Consider the following 18,600-nt stretch of genomic DNA (forward strand, 5'->3'; position numbering starts at 1 on the left):
CTCCACAAGGTCAAACACACCAAAGGAGGGGGGTGGGGAGGGGGGGGGGGGGGTCCTCTCCTTGATTTCAAAGGATATATTATGCCTTAGTCTTTTATCCTTTTTCTGAAATGACACCGCAAAAGTGATGCGACATCAGTGCAGTGAGTCTGTCTTCCGTCTCGAGATCAGGGCTCATTTATTTAGTTTGTTTTGGCTTCCCGATTCACAAAATAACACATGACTCACCGAGCTCTCATACATTTTTTCTGTTTTTGTTGCCCTCTCCTCAAATGGTGGACATCTCTTATTTTATATTATGTGGTGCTGGGCGACGTCTCTCTGTCCATTCTGCTGTGTGCTTCTTCCGCCCCCACAGTCTGACTAATATATCTTAAACGCCTGTCTCTCGTCCTCACCCATCCTCCTCCTCGCTTCCTCCTCGCTCCCCCCCCCCCCCCCCCCCCCCCCCCGCTCCCAGTCCAACACTCTTGTGGTACATACATGGTCACCCACAAACACACTCACACACATACAGACACACACACACAGACATATATCCATAGAAAGCCGCACTGTAAATCTCCCCATTTAAAAATGTACAGGCACTCACATTAAGAAATTCGCATTAACACCCACACGCAAGCCCACTCTCTGACACTCCTTCTCTGCGCTCTCTCTCTCTCTCTCTCTCTCTCTCTCTCTCTCTCTCTCTCTCTCTCTCTCTCTCTCTCTCTCTCGGTGTGCAGGCCTCATCATTTCCCTGCAGCTGCTGCGGGGTGAGCTGGAGCAGATCAGACGTGAGAACCAGGCGGTGTTCAGCAGGGCTCTGGCACTCACACGCAAACTAGGCTTCCCAGACGTCATCCTGCCCGGTGAGCACACACACACACACACACACACACATGCACACGCACACATGCACGCATATACTTGGGCGGACACACACACACACACACACACACACACACACACACACACACACACACACACACACACACACACACACACACACACACACACACAACACCACACACGCGCACACAGGAACAAGACCAGGAGATCAGATGAGAAGAGTTAAGGGCAAATTAGGAGGCAGGGCTAGGAGTCTAGAAGGGGTTCAGGATTATGGGGGAGGGTGGTGTCCACCTGATGCGACAGGAGGTCCGGGGGTTAGGACTGCTGTGTAGGACGCAGAGGACTAGGAATCGATAGTCAAACTAGACTAAATGGATATGTTGTGAGGCAGGGTTGGAGAGCAGTGTGGGCTGAGGTGACTTGAGGAATGCTCCGGTTCGAGTTGAGTTGGATTTGGATCTCTGCAGTAGAGAGAGTGAGAGAGGGAGAAACACTCATCTAATTGGTCACCACCCTGCATGCATGAAGAAGCTATTCAGGTCAGGTGCCGAGCAGTCTATTACTAAAAGCAAGTGAAATGGTAAAAGCTTGGAGGTACCGCGTGTATTTATTTCCATTCATTTCATCAGCAAGCAGTGCCCTGTTTGTCTTCCATTGAGGAGACTGAAACCCCTTCCCTGCCTCTCATCCCTCTTCCAGTTGTTTCCTCAGAAACATGCCCCTCCGACCTAATACCTTCATTGGTCTTGGATATATATAACGATATTCTGGTTTTAAGAGTAACTGTGACATCCTACGCCCCTGCTGCCGTTGACTTGTATGTCATGATGGCGGTTCCTCAAACAGTGACAGTTATTAAGATGTATTCCCTTCAGTGACAGAAACAGGTTGATATTGGGCTTGCCTTTGAAACGCAATGTCGAACGCAACAGTCCAATCTACTGTCAACTGTCGGGTTAAACAAATTACTAGAATAGTATTTTGAACCTTTCTTGAACCGTCAGTTCAGTTCTACAAAGAGTATCGGAACAAGGAACCATGCTATGTCTCACATCATTCCAGTAAGGTATTGTCTTTAACCTAGGCTGCGAAAGCTTGGATGGTTCTACAATGTTTTGTTCTAGCCGAGTTTGGTCATATCCTATCGCAGCTGGACAGACGGGAGGGAGAGAGGCTATTTTGCAGGACAGGGATGTGGTTCCTTGCTTGAGGTTCTCAGTTAAAGAGGGGTTCATCCTTGCTTCCCTCCAATGTTTGTCCCAGGAGACATCCGCAATGACCTGTACCTCACCCTGGAGCGGGGCGAATTCGAGAGGGGGGGCAAGAGCGTGCAGAAGAACATCGAGGTCACCGTGTACGTGCTCTACGCCGACGGCGACACGCTCAAAGTACGGAACGACGTGGCACGATGACAAAACACACGTTTGATACGGCGAGCACAGGCTGTCGATGATCACCGTCGGCAGCCACGCAGCGAACATCCAGACCCGGCGAGTTAACCCCGTCTCCTCTCTCTCCTGTACCCCCACCAGGACTGCATCAGTCTGGGCAGCGGGGAGCCGAACACCAGCGAGCATCGCTCCTTCGTCCTCTACCACAACAACAGCCCTCGCTGGAGCGAGATGGTGAAGCTGCCCATCCCCATAGATCGCTTCAGAGGGTCCCACCTACGCTTTGAGTTCAGACACTGCTCCAGTGAGTCCCCACTGCTGACCGTGCATCCTTAATTTCCCGGCACAATAAAGACACAGAACTCTGGGTATCTGTGTGTTCTTTTTTTTATTTAACAGTAGCAGTGGGGCAGTGGGAAGTCAAGTGGTTCAGGCGTTCAACTCTCTTGCTAAAAGTTACTGGGTTCAATCCCTAATTTCCAAGTAGCTGATCACCCTTGAGCAAGGTGCATAGCCCCCTAATTGCTCTTGCAATACCTTTACTTTGCTTTGGACGGAAAGTGCCTCCTAAATGTAATATAAATGATTAAATAACACACTGTATGACAAGATCACGTTGGCCGTGGCAGTGGTCGAGTTGAAAGACACATTTCATCTTTAATGTTGTTGTTCTTTCAGCTAAAGACAAAGGGGAGAAGAAGCTGTTTGGCTTCGCCTTCACGCCTCTGATGAGGGAGGACGGGACAACCTTGTCGGACGAGAACCACGAGCTCTATGTTTACAAGGTGAGAGCCGGGGAGGGGATTTGAACACCCCCCCCCCGCAGTGGCAGGGCCGTGGCTGTGCGGAGCCCTCACAGGCAGAGTGGGTACACATTCAAATGCAAGGTGTAAAAGTAGCCGCGCTATATTTAGACGCCGCTGTATTTCACATGAAAAACTCCCTGACTCCTCCACCCTTTCCCTATCCTCACCACTACGCAACTCCCCCTCTCTCTCTCTCTCTCTCTCTCTCTCTCTCTCTCTCTCTCTCTCTCCCCCTCTCTCTCTTTCTCTTGCTCTCTCTCGCTCTCTCTCGCTCTCTTTCTCTCTCTCACACTCTCCAACTCTCGCTCAATCCATCTTTCTCTCTCTCTCACTCCCTCTCTCAATCATCTCCCTCTCACTCCGTCTCTATCACTCCATATCTTCCTCTCTCTCCGTCTCCCTCCTTCTCTCTCTCCATCTCGCCCTCTCTCCATCTCTCCCTCTCTCTCTCTCTCACTCCGTCTCTCCCTCTCTCTCACTCCATCACTCCGTTTCTTCCTCTCACACCGTCTCTCTCTCACTCCGTCTCTCCCTCTCTCTACATATCCCTCTCTCTCCATCTCGCCTTCTCTCCCTCTCTCTCCATCTCTCCCTCTCTCTCCACCTCACCCTCTCAATCTCTCCGTCTCTCTCCCTCTCACTCTCTCCATCTCTCTCTCCCTGCCTTAGTGTGATGAGAACGCTACGTTCAGTAACCAGGGCCTGTACCTGAGCATGCCCTGCTGTAAGGAGGACTTCAACAGCTGTCCCAACCTGCCCGCCAACCTGCCCTTCCAGAGGAGCCCCAAGGAGACCTTCTGGGTCTCCACGCTGCTCTGCTCCACCAAGCTCACTCAGAACGGTACGACGACTGACGGGTCGATGCGAGGCTACACGGCTCAAGCTGAGTGACTCAAGCGCTACTCTCTGTGGAAAATGCTAATGTACTGTTTGTGGGTTTCATTAGTCGACCTCCTGGCTCTGCTGAACTGGAAGGCCCATCCTGACCGAGTGTTGGATATCCTGGGCCGTCTGCGGCAGATCAGCGGGGAGGAGATCGTCAAGGTCACTTTCAACACCACTGTCGTGCTTCTAGAACATACTTTGTGTTTGGTCCAATATGCTAGACGAGTAACAGTTTATTTTGTGTTGGATTATATAATACAAAAACTAAAATGTAGACACTATTGTACGCTCTCTTGGCAATCCTGTTATATTTTCCATACATTTGATCTATAATAATATCGATGTAATATAATAACTTATATTTTACCAAAATATAAGTTAAAAAGTAAGATAACTACAGTCTCTGTCCCTCATCACATGAATGTGTTGTTGGTTATAGCGCTACAATACGTTTTGATTGTAAATTGAAGATAAATCCTTTCATTCCAAGACAGCCATGTCATGATTCTTGTTCCTGTGCTTCCATTCAGTTCTTGCGAGATGTCCTGGATACACTCTTCTGTCTCTTAGATGACAACACAGATAAATACGGACCGTTGGTATTCCAGTCACTGGTAAGGAAAACAGGGGCTCACACACACACGCACACGCACACGCACACGCACACACACACACACACACACACACACACACACACACACACACACACACACACACACAAACTTGCATGCACGCATTCACGCACAAAAACAAATGGTTTCATCTTACATGTGTAGCCACTGCAAGACAAAAGGAGTGGGATTCACGTGGTTATTTTTGGGCTCTGTGTAGGTTTTCATCATCAACCTGCTCAGGGACAGCCGCTTCTACCACTTCAGACCGGTGATGGACTCCTACATTCAGAACCACTTCGCTGGAGCGCTGGCTTACAAGTAAAGAACACAATAGTACTACTGAAATATAAATACCATCCAATGCAATCCTTCAGTGTTTGTTGTGAGAATATGAATTACTTTCTCTAACGATCTTTGATGTGCTTCTACTTGTGGTCACAATTCCCGATAGGAGATCCATGATATTGAGGCTCTTTCCACTCTGTGTTTGCAGAGAGCTGATCCGATGTCTAAAATGGTACATGGACCGCTCAGCTGAAGTGGTCAGACAGGACCATATCCAGGAAGCCATGAGGGTAAGTTCCATGACTTATATCAAAACACAAACACACACACACAAATGAATCGTTTCTTTGATATTGCTGGTTTTGAAAAGCTTGAACCCTTGCAACAAATACAAAACATGTCCCGAATCTTTCAAAGTAGATTTATTGGCGAGGCCTAAAAAAGTAGCCAATAGGCACGCCTGACAAGCAGAGGCTGATAAGGAGTAATGCGAGCTCAGGAAGGTAAGTTATACCAAGCCCAATGGGGCTGCGGTGGACCAGACCTCTTATGGGAAAGTATACTGGAGCCAGAGTGGGGGTATCGATGGCTCCCAGACCCAGATGTACTCAGATAGACTCTCAGGAAGTGGGAATGAGAATGAACCAGACTATAGATAAACTAGAGTGAGAGTATATTTGATTAAACGAAAAGCCAAATTATTGAAACAAATGACAAGGTCGTAAAATAGTTTGATTGAGGAGATTGTCTTTCTAGGTTACGGCGTGTATCGTATATGCCTAGGATGTAAAGTAGTGGATGTAATACTACTAAATGTTCACATATAAACTATCAGAACCCGTTGGGACTTCTGAAATGGACAGCCGAGTCTCATTCAAAAGTAATCAATCATTCATAACCTAAAATTGAAACCAGTCAATGACCCATTTTTTCAACACGGTACTTCCAAGGATGAGCCCTAGAAAATGCAAAGACCTAATAGAAAACGGATCCCTTTCATAGAACAAAAACCTCTGCCCTTCAACCACCCCAGATTCTTCACTGAGGATACGGTGTATCTTGTACAAGCCACTGCGTTCACCTCAACCCGACTACTGTAATGCCCTTTATGCTGGTGTTAGCCAGGCCTCCCTCTGATGCTTGCTATTGGGCCTGAACGCGGCAGCTTGCCTTTTAACAGAAACACGCAAGAGACGGCACTTCTCACCGTCTCCTTGGATGTTTTAGGATTGGTTTGAGGATGTTATCGTTGAACAAAGCCTTAAATGGATATGGCTAAGCTCCAGCCTATCTCTCTGACCTTTTACATCCATGCCTCCCATGGCAGTCACTCAGGTACGCTGACCTGTTGCTTCTAGTCAAACCAAGATCGAGGTTGAACCATCGGGGGGGTTGTGCCGCAAAGTCGCCCCCAACCTCTGGAATGAGGGGCTTCTGCATGTCAGGCTGGCTCCCACATTGCCTGTTTTTAAATCCTGTCTGAAAATACTTTTTATTTTTTCTGTCTTTTAACACGAATATGAGGGTTGCATTTCTTTGTTTGTATTTATATTTTTATTTTTGTGTTGTTTATGGTGTCTTTGATTGTACAGCAATGGGTCAACTGCCGTTGTTTTTTAAATGTGCTCTATAAATATATTTGATTCGATTATTACAGAAACATATATCGTAAAACAACTGCTAGATGGAGACAATTACCATTATATATTGATTTGATCTACATGGGGCAAAAAATATCAGGTTGCTTCCTGCTACATGTATTTTAAACTATATTCGTCAATAGATAGATCCATCTCGATCTGTCTATCCCTTTTCTGTGATGTCTGCAATTTGTAGAGGCTCGGGTTTTAATATTGATAATTCGTGGCGTAGTTTAGTCAGTTCCTAATTCCTATTTTGGCAGTATTTCCCAATATGCCTAAACTCTAACTGTTCCCTAAGGACATGCATCTGAATTCACTGTAAATGGCTTTGGATAAAACATGGTAATAGCAGAGAGCATAGAATATTTTGCTATAGCATCAGGCCTTAGTTTCATTCCCATGGGAACAGCAACTCAGGGTTGTATGTTAGAAACACTGCAATCTAATTTTGTAATCTTCCTACTGAGATTAATAATTGAAGAGAGAATTTGTGAGAGAATTTAAGGACACCCAAAGTCTAGCCATGCTGTCAGCCTTATACAATGCCCAATGCAATATCACCGCTTTGAGGCTCTCTATTAAAGAATCGGTTTGAGATAGTAATTATGGGTAAAACAACACTGGGGCAGATCAGTGAGAGGCCGGACAGGATAGCCAGGAACGAATGGACACAAACAAAAACAAAACAAAGTACAAGGTTACCCACATCAGAAAATAAACCCCGGAATTAATTGCGCCCGATGTTTGCGGTTCTGTGATCATAAGCGTGTTAGCCGGTGTGAATCCGGTGGCCATACAGCAGATACAGTTGGCTGAGTGTTGGACACTGATGTAGTGTCTTGATAGTGTGGGCAACCGGTGTCCCTCTCGCCTGGAACTGTACTCTAACGCTGTTGGCACTTGGCGCCCTGGCCGCCGCACCATTGACGCAAGGGGCTTTTCTCCACGATCCGTTAAATAATTAATTTTTGTTTGTGTATTCGGATGCCAGGGAGTTGCGCATACGCTAACACTGCCAAGTCGTGTGCCCTTGGAGGTAACTAACTTTGCAGAGGAGAAATGATCACTGTGGTGCCATGGCAGAGGACAGACGCTTGTTGAAGGTTCACATGTCTGATCCGAGACTAAATCCCTCAATGACTCCAAGCCTTTAAATAGAAGTTCTTCCCGACATGTTTTGCGATAACCAAAGTCCCCAATTAACCTCAGGACCCGTTCCTGGTTTTCTTGTGCTCCACTTGCAGGTGTCTATTCCCCGAGTTGTATCACTTCTCCAGGGTTTACATCATGCATGGTCCATCCAAATGTTACACCTCATACCCCCAAATACAAACTGCTGTCTGTTCTATGCTCGTACATTTATTCTTGTCTATCATAGGCTACAGCAGATAGCCTTTGATTCCTTAGACTTCCATATTTTTCACTGGAGATTTCCTCATAAGGCAGATCCGATATATTTCCAGTAAGGCAGCCATGTGGAAGGAATTAAACGAACGCAGTGAGCACCAGTGTGAGTGCACAACACGTTTCACCATACAGGCGACTCTGCCTCGCTGTCGCCTTACACAGATGTTACAAATCAAATAAATAATAAATGAAGAGTAGGCTACAGCAGGACTGTACATTCTGTACTATGCAATCCATTCAATTCCCGGAGACCTGGAGTCTCATTAATTCAGCAGAATACATTTTAATGGTGATGCATAAGCACAAATGGCACCATCACACACACAGACAGAGAAGGCTGCCGGATTGAGCTGCAGGGATTGTGTAAAGAGGTGAAGGGACTCCCAACTGTTTGATACGTGTTAGTATGAGGAGATATAGGCTGCCTTTGCAGTTTTATGAAGACGCATGCATGGCATTTACACCTTCTTTCTGTTTAAAGGTGGTTAGATTATATCACATCAAGTGTGTATTGGTTGTAATGACGACATTATTCCGATTATGTTCACCAATAGTGCCTGATGTTGTTGATTGCACTTTAAGCATAATGAATGTTGTAGCCGACACAGCAAAACGGGCCTCAAATAGTTGATAGGACAAGTGTGCCTCATATGCTCTCCTCTAACTCTCTGTTCCCTAATGCCCCCTGCTCAGGCACTAGAGTACCTGTTCAAGTTCATCGTCCAGTCTCGGATCCTGTACTCGCGGGCCACCTGTGGGATGGAGGAGGAGCAGTTCCGCGCCAACATTCAAGAGCTGTTCCAGTCCATCCGCTTCGTGCTGAGCCTGGACAGCCGCAGCTCGGAGACCCTGGTCTTCACCCAGGTCAGATGGTTCCTAGGGGAGAGCTTCTCAGCGGACAGTCCTGTCTGTCAAAAAGCATTTTTTCTGCTTGCTTGGCAATCCCGTTTTAATTTTGTCTCTTTTTGTTTCTATTTTGTAACTGTTTCGCCGCTGAGTGATTCCAGATCTTTGGTTTTGCATGTTTGTGTTGCTTGTTTTTGATTAATGAAGCCATGTTGTTTTATTGTATTGAACCCCGCCCCCCCTTACTGTCGCCCCACCCTTGGCTTGCTGTTGGACAGTTCAGGGGTGTGGTCAGCTGCATGCCTCTCTGTGGTCATATTCCAGCGCTTCTTCGGTCTCAGTAAGTCACAGCGCCCCCTGTGGACATTCAGTTCCAGTGCAGCAGCAGGCTGTGCCTCAATCCAACAAGATGACATTGAGTAAACTGTGGTCACCGCTGGGGTTTTTCTATTGAAATATATAATTAGCAGAGGTTGAAGGATTTTAACTATTTATCTTCATCATGAAAGAAACATGTGCGCATTTGTGTGTCCATGTAACATCCATTTGTAAAAATGCTAATATAAAGCTAATGCTCAATGTCGGCTCTAGCACACATATTAAAGAGCAGCCCTAACAGAGATTGTTCCCCGTTCATCTTTGCCCTCATAGGCGGCGCTGTTGAACAGTTTCCCGGATATATTCGACGAGCTGCTCCAGATGTTCACCGTCCAGGAGGTGGCTGAGTACGTGAGGGGCACCCTGGGGAGCATGCCCAGCACGGTGGACATCGGGCAGTCCATGGACGTGGTTAAGCTCCAGTCCATCGCTCGCACCGTCGAGAGCCGACTCTTCTACTTCCCCGGTGAGACGGCAGGCCCGAGATACACATTTAAAAACCAAACTTCTAATCCATAATCTATTTCATGTTATACCTCAACATTATAAACACATGAATAAACATTTGTGTTGTTTCATTATATATTATTTATGACCAATATTAATCGGTTGTTATCAATCCACTGTGATCAAAATTGTTCTCTCTATTCATATTTCAAGGCGAAATATTTCAAAACGTAGTCCAAGTCTATTTCCTCCCACTTATACGGCGTCTTGTCTCCTCCACCTCCTCCTCCTCGTCCTCCGCCCGCCAGAGTCCCGCAGCATCCTGCTGCCAGTGGTCCTGCACCACATCCACCTCCATCTGCGCCAGCAGAGGGAGCTGCTGATCTGCTCCGGGATCCTGGCCAGCATCTTCTCCATCATCAAGACCAGCGCCATGGTGGGACGACATGTGCCTGCTCAGCACACACGCTCGCACGCTCGCACGCACGCTCGCACGCACGCTTGCACGCACGCGCACGCACGCACACACGCACACACACACACACACACACACACACACACACACACACACACACACACACACACACACACACACACACACACACACACACGCTCACACACAAACACGCACAAGCTCACATAAACATACACACACCCCTGTTTCCTTTTTTGTCACCAAGAATGTGAGGTTTTGAGCCGATGTTCTTCCTCATTCCTGTGATATTGCTGTTTATCTGAGACTTGCAGACTGCACACAACTCCCCCTCCCCCCTCTAAACACAGCTATTGACATAGCTGAGTATAAAAAATGAATGGCAAAAAAACTTGAATGTAAAATTCATGTGTCCTTTTGAAAGACCCCGTCGCTCATTCCAGTGCAGCCTCGGCTTGTTACGGCCAACCGCCCCCCGTTGTCCCCACCGTTTAAATAGGCAATTAAGCAGCATGGGTCTCGCCATCAATTATTCATTCACTCTCACGGCCTTCTTCTTCTTCTACCTCTACTTCTTCTTCTTCTTCTTCTTCTTCTTCTTCTTCTTCTTCTTCTTCTTCTTCTTCTTCTTCTTCTTCTTCTTCTTCTTCTTCTTCTTCTTCTTCTTCACCACACCTCATCTTCCTCATCATCCTCTTCCTCTTCTTATCTCTTCCCCCTCTCTTTCTTTCATACTGGTCCTCTCCCAGGAATCGTCGGTTCAGGAGGAGGTGGAGATGATGGTGGAGAGTCTTCTTGACGTGCTGCTACAAACGCTGCTGTCCATCATGAGCAAGTCCCAGGCTGTGGAGACCTCTAGGGGGCAGAGATGCCCTCAGTGCACAGCAGAGATCACGGTCAGTCTCCCTTCCCTCACTCCCCACCCCAAACACCTAAAAAGGAGAAAATTATATCCTATTCTGCCATTCGACAGAAATTTTAATCCATTCCATTTTCTCAATGCAAGTCATTGATCAGCAGGAAGAATTCGGCCACCTTGCTCAAGATTGCTGAGAGGAAAGCTGTAGAAATCAAATCAGGGTTCAAAATGTATCTTCTTCTTCTGTGGTGCAGGGGGAGTATGTTTCCTGTCTGCTCTCGCTGCTCAGGCAGATGTCGGAGCTCCACTTCCATCACCTGCTCAACAACTTCCACAGTAAAGAGGAGCTCAAGGTGGGAGGCAGCTTTGTTCAGCCGCAGAGAAATAAATACAAAGGAAAAAATCGACAAGGGTGCCAAATGTGTTTACATGTCTGTCGCCCACCAGGAGTTCCTGCTGAAGATCTTCTGTGTGTTTCGTAATCTGATGAAACTGACAATCTTCCCGCGAGACTGGAGCGTGATGAGACTCCTCACAAGCCAGTAAGTCTGGTTTTTTTTGCTTAAAGGTGGGGAAGGCAATTTGGAGAAACCAGCCAGAATAGGCTAGAGTTTGAATGTATCCACCCAAAAAAATCCCACTCACTTCCTTCAGGCCCCCCTCCAAAGTCACTCCCCCAAAACATTTGATTAGCTCGTTAGCTTTGGCTATCGGTCTGCTTTGCCTTGTGTAAGACTCTGATCATGCACAATGAGTGCACAGGCAAAGTGAGTGCAGGTATACGGTAAGGTAAGTAGACAGACAGGTAGGCCATCCAATAATTTCATTCAGGGTGCACTAAATGTTTGGACGGGCTTCTTACAGGCCCACAACACAGGGTTTTTTTCTGTTTTTTTTCAGCGTATTTTATTTATTGATTTCTGTCGGGATGTAAAGAGAGTTGTAAAAAATATGACAAAAATGCTAGAAAGATAAATTGCCTACCCTACCTTTAAAGGGGATTTCTATCTTTTTCTAAAGGCCTAGCGGCAGATACCCGGCTGTCAGGGCTGATAAGGCTAGCGCTAACAGCTCTGTGTGTTTTCTGCAGTATCATCCTGGTGACCACACAGTTCCTGTCTCCCGCGCTGCACAAGAACTTCTCTGAGGCTGACTTCGATTTCAAGGTGTGTGTGTGTGTGTGTGTGTGTGTGTGTGTGTGTGTGTGTGTGTGTGTGTGTGTGTGTGTGTGTGTGTGTGTGTGTGTGTGTGTGTGTGTGTGTGTGTGAATTTGCATGTACCTGAGTAGTTACTAGTAGTAGTTTCAATGTACTAGTAGTCTCAATGTAATATTAATACAAATATTACAAAATTAATTTCCAGGAACCTCTCGGAACGCTTTTTAATATTTATTTAACATCTTATCTCATCTTATCATTCAGTTATCTTAAAAGTATCAGCATATAACTTTTTGTTCAATCCTAATGAAGATATGCATATGTATTCTGCTACTTTTTTACAGGTCATTTAGCAGATGTTTTGCGTGAATTTCCAGTGAGGCTAATGCTGCTTTTCTTGATCTTTCCCCTGGCTGTGGTGCAGGTGTGGAACTCCTTCTTCAGCCTCACTGTGCTGTACATCAACCAGCCCAGCCTGCAGCTGGAACCCCTCACCCAGGCCAAGAGGAAGAAGATCCTGGACAAGTCATTACAATTATAATTCATTAATAATAATAATAATAATAATAATAATAATAATAATAATAATAATAATAATAATCATAATCATGAAAATGACAATAATATATAATAATCACATTATTAACATCAATTATTCTTATTCATTATTACTTAATTTAAATATATTAGAATTATTAAATGATGGTAATTATTATCTTTATGACTAGTAATATGACTACATTCATTTTTATTTATCTGTTTGTTGTGTATTGATCATATGTTGTGCTCTGGTCTCTGTAGGCATGGCGATATGAGAGTGATGATGGGCTATGAGCTCTTCAGCATGTGGCAGAAGCTAGGTGAGATGGCGCTCCCTTTGGCTCCTCTGAAATAACGTCTATTGTCTTGCTGATGAAACCCCCATCACACCCGTGTCTCCCGCCCCCTCCCAGGGGAGAACAAGCCCCACTTCATCCCGGGGATGATGGGACCCTTCCTCGGAGTCACGCTGGTACCGCAGACTGAGGTGCGGAATATCATGATTCCAATCTTCCACGATATGATGGACTGGGAACAGAGGAAGAACGGCAACTTCAAACAGGTCAGCGCTGCTTTCTTCTGTGTTTTGTATTCGCATTGAACATTTCCATCTTGTGCCTCAGACAGCTTTGACTCGTGGATCACACAAGGAACAGTTGATACAATATACAATGCCCACTTTGTGTGTGTGTGTGTTTGTGTGTGTGTGTGCGTGTGTGTGTGTGTGTGGGGGGGGGGGGGGTGTTTGGGCATGTTGGGGTCTATTTCTGTGTGTTTGTCTATTTGTGTTTGTATCTGTGTCTCACATTGATGTGTATGTGTTTGTGTTTAATGTGTGTGTGTGTTTCTCTGTGACTGTGTATGCGTGTTTCTTTTTGTCTCTGAGTGTGTTTGTGCGTGTGTATGTGTGGGCGTGTGGGGGTTTATTTCTGTGTGTGTGTCTATTTATGATTATATCTGTGTCAAACATTGATGTGTATTTGTGTTTGTGTTTAACGTGTGTGTGTGTGTATGTCTCTGTGACTCTGTGTGCGTGTTTCATTTTGTCTATGTGTGTGTGTGTGTGTGTGTGTGTGTATGTGCGTGTGTGTGTGCGTGTGGGTGTGTGTACGTGTGTGTGACAGGTGGAGGCGGAGCTGATGGACAAGCTGGACAGCATGGTTTCCGACGGGAAGGGAGACGATAACCACAGGGAACTCTTCAGCTTGCTGTGAGTGTCGCAGTGAATACTGTTGCCTCACAACCTTCTCTGTGCAGCCCCCTGTCCCCCCCCGTCCCTCACTGTAGCAATCACTTGGCTACTCCGGTCAACAGAATAAACCCATCCATTCACCGCTCCAGTGTTAAGGGGGAATAGTCAGCTCAGTTCGGATGAAGTCGAAGACTCGAGACCAAAAAAGTTGTGGCAACACGTAGATTTGCAGTTCAACCAGTTTAATACGAATTTGCAGACTCTCGAGATGCAAGGGAAGGAATGAACAATGTCCGAGCCTACACAAGGTTAATTTATTCTTGAAAAGACGCCATAGAATGGTGAGCCATTTTATTTCTAGGTCTAATGAGTACCGTTGGTCAGAAGGATACTCCTCTTGAGACCTTAAGACTTACTTTTACTAAGGCCAGGTCTCCTCTGAATGTATTCCATTTGAAAGTACCCCACCATAACAAAGACACCATCCACCAAGGACCACAAGAGGACCCCTATCAGACTGCAGAGTGCATAGACACACTTGATGACAAGTAGAAACATATCTATCATCCTTTGAATAGTATCAGGATATTTTAGAATATATTGTTGTCCTATCGTAGTCATGTAAAACCACCAATCAAAGATCTCCTTCTGGACCAAAGGGATGGCTGCAGTGAAAAACCAATGAAGTGTGCAGCTTTGGCCAGTTCCTTCTGCTGTGAACCCCATTCATCCACTGAACTGTTCTCTTCTTCACTATGTCTCCATTTTCTGCAGCACGCAGCTCTTTGGACCCTACCCAAGGTATATACATAGATATATAACCCTTTTTTAACTGAGTATAATACATCATATATCTTGAATCATGCGCGTTGCATTATTCTCCTCCACCAGTTAAAGACAGGATGTTTCTGTTTTTCCAGCCTGCTGGAGAAGATCGAGCAGGAGACCTGGAGAGAGACCAGCATCTCCTTGGTGACGTCGGTCACCAGGCTCATGGAGAGACTCCTGGACTACAGGTACTTCCTCTTGGCGTTGGGGGCCGTAGGATGGTTGAGTGCTTGACCCCCAGTCCAAAGGGTTGTGGGTTGAAACCCCCATGTCTGCACTCTTAACGTCGGCCTCACTCCTATCTTCACATTAAATGACTCCTAACTTCTCATTTAGTAGACACTTTATATTAAAAGTTTTCCCTAAATAGCTAACGTTAACCTGTTGTGCTCGACCGTCTCGCTAGAGGCAAGTTCAATTCCTACCAACATGAAAACACTGTGATGATCTTGAGATGAGATGAACATTTTTTTGTTTTTTCTTCAGGGACTGTATAAAGGGGGAGGAGGGGGAGAACAAGAAGATCAGTGGCTCCGTCAACCTCATGGTAATCACCATCTTTCACTTATCTCTATCCGGTCAACGCATCTTTAATCCGTAATGGTATCTGTGATGCTAATGCTGCTGGCTGTTTCCGCCCGTTAAGGCGTGGCTCTAACAGACCTTGTTTTGTACCTCCTCCCCTCCCCGCATAAGAACTTCTACAAGTCCGAGGTGAACAAGGAGGACATGTACATCCGTTACATCCACAAGCTGTGTGACCTCCACCTGCAGGCGGAGGACTTCACAGGTGAGGCCCAGTTCAGGCCCGCCCCTGCTGTGTAGTAAATATTGTGTTTAATGCATTGCGGCCATGAACTGCATCCATTGGCAATATTTTAAATAAATCATCATATCAATTATGAGGTACGCCATAATTAGTCTACATTATACTCACACTAATACTAGCTTGTTTACGTTGTGTTATATAAAACCTGCGGTTTCCCGTAAGCAGCCGCTCGCTGGTGGCTCCAGATGCAGCTAGGGCTACAGTTACTTCATCTTCCAACGTTGTAGATGATATAGCTATTACTCAGCTTTAAAATAGCTATATATAGCTTGTTCATCTATATCTTTCAACCCATTTTTAATGGAGTAATATGTGAGAATATTCTGTGGAAAAGTTACATAGTGCAGGTTTAATTATACAATTATTAATTTAGAATTCATCATGACATCGTGATACGATGTCATGATGTATCACATCATTTAGTCTTTGACCATCAATTATTCAGGATGGACTCTTTCTGGCCTCACCACTCACTGACCTCTGACCTTTGGCCCCTTCCCCCTGCCCACAGAGGCGGCGTTCACCTTGCTGCTCTACTGGGAGCTGCTCCAGTGGGAGGACCGGGCGCTCAGGGACTTCCTCCACTACCCCTCACAGAGCGAGTGGCAGCGCAAGGAGAACCTCAGCCGCAAGATCCTCCACTACTTCAACAAGGGGAAGGCAAGTCCCTGAACGGCCATCCCTTTTTCTTTCTATTGTTGTTGAAATGGTTTCACAAATGGCTCAAATAGGAGTAAAAGCAACCTATCATGGTGTTTTTCAATCCGGATATTGTCATGATCATACCAACATTGATATTTTTTAGTCGAGATAAAACCTATTTTCACCGCTTTTGAATTAACTTTTTAAAATTGAGGAAAACATTAGGATCGACGAACAACATCGTTTGACTTTCATATTTTGTTCAGTTGGGTTCTGCATTTGAACCTTCACTATGTCAGTGTTCCCATTTGCAGCCTCTAGTGGCCTGAGTTGTAGCTACATTTATAGCTATGTCACGTATAGACACTGTCATCCTCTGGCACTGGTCCCTTTACGGATCAACTCATGGATAGATGGGGGGGTGTTTTATCTACAAAAACATTCTAGTTCAGATACTGCTCGTATGGAGTTATAAGCTGCTGTAGAAAAGCGACATAGTGCAGTTTTAACCTTTCAAAATGTAACCGCACAAGCCAGCTAGATATAATATGTACTTTAGGGATTAGTTGTTATCTTGTCCATTTGTTACATAAACGATTATCATTTCTATGGTAACAAACGTTTTTGTTATACTGCCCACGTAGTGATCAGCTGCTAATGTTAACCCCCCCCATGTCATTAGCTGTGCCAGCATTCTGTTTTCATGCACGTCACTTCATCTTATCACTTGACAAATCTGCTATTTATTAGGCTGATTAGTCACATTATGGTTCCAAATCCCCCCACCTACTGTTTGAGTTAATAAAGGAAACCCAATATAATCTAAAATAATCAAAAACATTATACTAATAACCATTTTAGTGCCTCCAGTTTGCCAGTAAATGTAACAACCTATTTTCTGGCTCTGCAACACAAGATGGATACCGGTACTAACAATAAATGCATGTTTAATTGGTAATGTTTCAGCACTAATTCTGACACTATCACAAGAGTCTCTCCAGGCGCACTCAAAAACCATCCATCATTTTTTATGTTTTTTTTTTTTGGGTGGAACAATCTTGTTTGATTTCCTTTTGCTCATATAGTCTTATTCTCCCGTCTGTATTTCCCTTTTTTCCAGTGTTGGGAATATGGAATATCTCTATGCCGGGAGCTGGCTTTCCAATATGAGGCGTTGTATGATTACCAGAGCCTCAGCTGGATTCGGGTGAGTGCGGCTTCCGTCTCCATGTTGTTTGCCTTTCATTATCGGCTCGCTGCTGCAGGCACGCTATGTGCTCAAGAATGTATTATCCTCCAAAGATAACGTGGGATGGGGGATTTTTTTAGCCTGTCTCTCTCTCTCTCTCTCTCTCTCTCTCTCTCTCTCTCTCTCTCTCTCTCTCTCTCTCCCCCTCTCTCTCTCTCTCTCTCTCTCTCTCTCTCCCTCTCCCTCTCCCTCTCCCTCTCTCTCTCTCTCTCTCCCTCTCTCTCTCTCTCTCTCGCTGTTTCTCTCTCAGTCTCTCTCATCAAGCCCGTCTTGTGTCTTGTGCGATGCATGTCGGCAAAACAATTTAATAATCACCCGTTGATGCCCAGCCCACACTCCACAACAGCGTCAGCCTCAGCCTCGGCAGCGACGGCGGCTTTGGGTAGTTGAGGGTGTAATTAAAGCATTATTCGTTAGGATGATTGTGTAAGTGTTTATCTTTTCCCCTGGCAGAAAATGGAGGCTGCTTACTATGACAACATCATCGAGCAGCAGAGGGTTGAACCAGAGTTCTTCCGAATGGGTTTCTATGGCAGGAAGTTCCCCTTCTTCCTCCGGGTAAGAGGAGCAGGCCCCGACTCTCCAGACGTACTTAATATTCTGCTGACTCGGCTGGCTGGCCGCGCTGTCCCTCTGGTGGTTTAGGCAGCTCGCTCAAGTCCTCCGCCGGTACAAAGGTGCAAAAAACTGATGTTGAATTTTATTATGGAACCGGATGGCAAGTAGGGCCTGTTTGTCTCGGGGGACGGGGGGCGACGACTTGAAACGTTTTGAGCCGACACTGCGGATTAATTCACGCTCTGTGGTTTTAGCATGGGTTTATAGACAAGATCAGTTCATAAAACGGATTATTTAAAATAAGGATTAATATAAGGTTTACAGGAATAGCTTTTGGTGAGTCATTGACAGCATAATTACAGCCCACTCTCAAGATAAGCAATTTTTTTTGCATCCACTTTTATCCTCCACCTCCTCTTGCTTATCGCTCCTCTTAACTTTCTAGAACAAGGAGTTTGTTTGCCGCGGGTACGACTATGAGCGGCTCGAGGACTTCCAGCAAAGGATGCTGGGAGAATTTCCACAGGCCATCGCCATGCAGCACCCCAACCAACCAGACGACACCATCCTGCAGAGCGATGCTCAGTGTATCCTTAACCATTGCACTTCAGTTATTAGTATTGTGGAGGACTCGGGAGGAAAGCTACCATGCTAACACTGATACATTACAGCTAGCTCAACAAGCTAGCATATACACAATGGCTAGGAGACTTTGATGTTTAAGATTGATATTACTATATTTATCATTGTTTTTTAAGGTGAATTGATCTAGAA

The 18,600-nt window shown here is 45.6% G+C and overlaps 1 protein-coding gene across 1 annotated transcript in view; it reads left to right on the forward strand.

The window, feature by feature from the left end:
* Positions 1–18,481, forward strand: part of LOC130393347 (dedicator of cytokinesis protein 3-like) — a 42,106-nt gene extending 23,625 nt beyond the window's left edge. The window contains exons 14-41 of the mRNA XM_056604359.1: positions 729–854; positions 2,101–2,225; positions 2,370–2,532; positions 2,907–3,013; positions 3,704–3,875; positions 3,981–4,078; positions 4,450–4,533; positions 4,751–4,851; positions 5,027–5,108; positions 8,562–8,732; positions 9,366–9,558; positions 9,848–9,975; positions 10,722–10,868; positions 11,086–11,184; positions 11,279–11,373; positions 11,922–11,997; positions 12,413–12,513; positions 12,790–12,848; positions 12,942–13,090; positions 13,653–13,738; positions 14,495–14,521; positions 14,641–14,736; positions 15,035–15,095; positions 15,245–15,338; positions 15,889–16,037; positions 17,140–17,226; positions 17,722–17,826; positions 18,272–18,481. Of these exons, the coding sequence (XP_056460334.1) occupies positions 729–854; positions 2,101–2,225; positions 2,370–2,532; positions 2,907–3,013; positions 3,704–3,875; positions 3,981–4,078; positions 4,450–4,533; positions 4,751–4,851; positions 5,027–5,108; positions 8,562–8,732; positions 9,366–9,558; positions 9,848–9,975; positions 10,722–10,868; positions 11,086–11,184; positions 11,279–11,373; positions 11,922–11,997; positions 12,413–12,513; positions 12,790–12,848; positions 12,942–13,090; positions 13,653–13,738; positions 14,495–14,521; positions 14,641–14,736; positions 15,035–15,095; positions 15,245–15,338; positions 15,889–16,037; positions 17,140–17,226; positions 17,722–17,826; positions 18,272–18,481 (3,191 nt within the window). The remainder of the gene's footprint in view (positions 1–728; positions 855–2,100; positions 2,226–2,369; positions 2,533–2,906; positions 3,014–3,703; positions 3,876–3,980; positions 4,079–4,449; positions 4,534–4,750; positions 4,852–5,026; positions 5,109–8,561; positions 8,733–9,365; positions 9,559–9,847; positions 9,976–10,721; positions 10,869–11,085; positions 11,185–11,278; positions 11,374–11,921; positions 11,998–12,412; positions 12,514–12,789; positions 12,849–12,941; positions 13,091–13,652; positions 13,739–14,494; positions 14,522–14,640; positions 14,737–15,034; positions 15,096–15,244; positions 15,339–15,888; positions 16,038–17,139; positions 17,227–17,721; positions 17,827–18,271) is intronic.
* Positions 18,482–18,600: the final 119 nt, after the last annotated feature.

The sequence above is a fragment of the Gadus chalcogrammus genome, chromosome 1, assembly GCF_026213295.1.
Source record: "Gadus chalcogrammus isolate NIFS_2021 chromosome 1, NIFS_Gcha_1.0, whole genome shotgun sequence".
Classification (NCBI taxonomy): Eukaryota; Metazoa; Chordata; class Actinopteri; order Gadiformes; family Gadidae; genus Gadus; species Gadus chalcogrammus.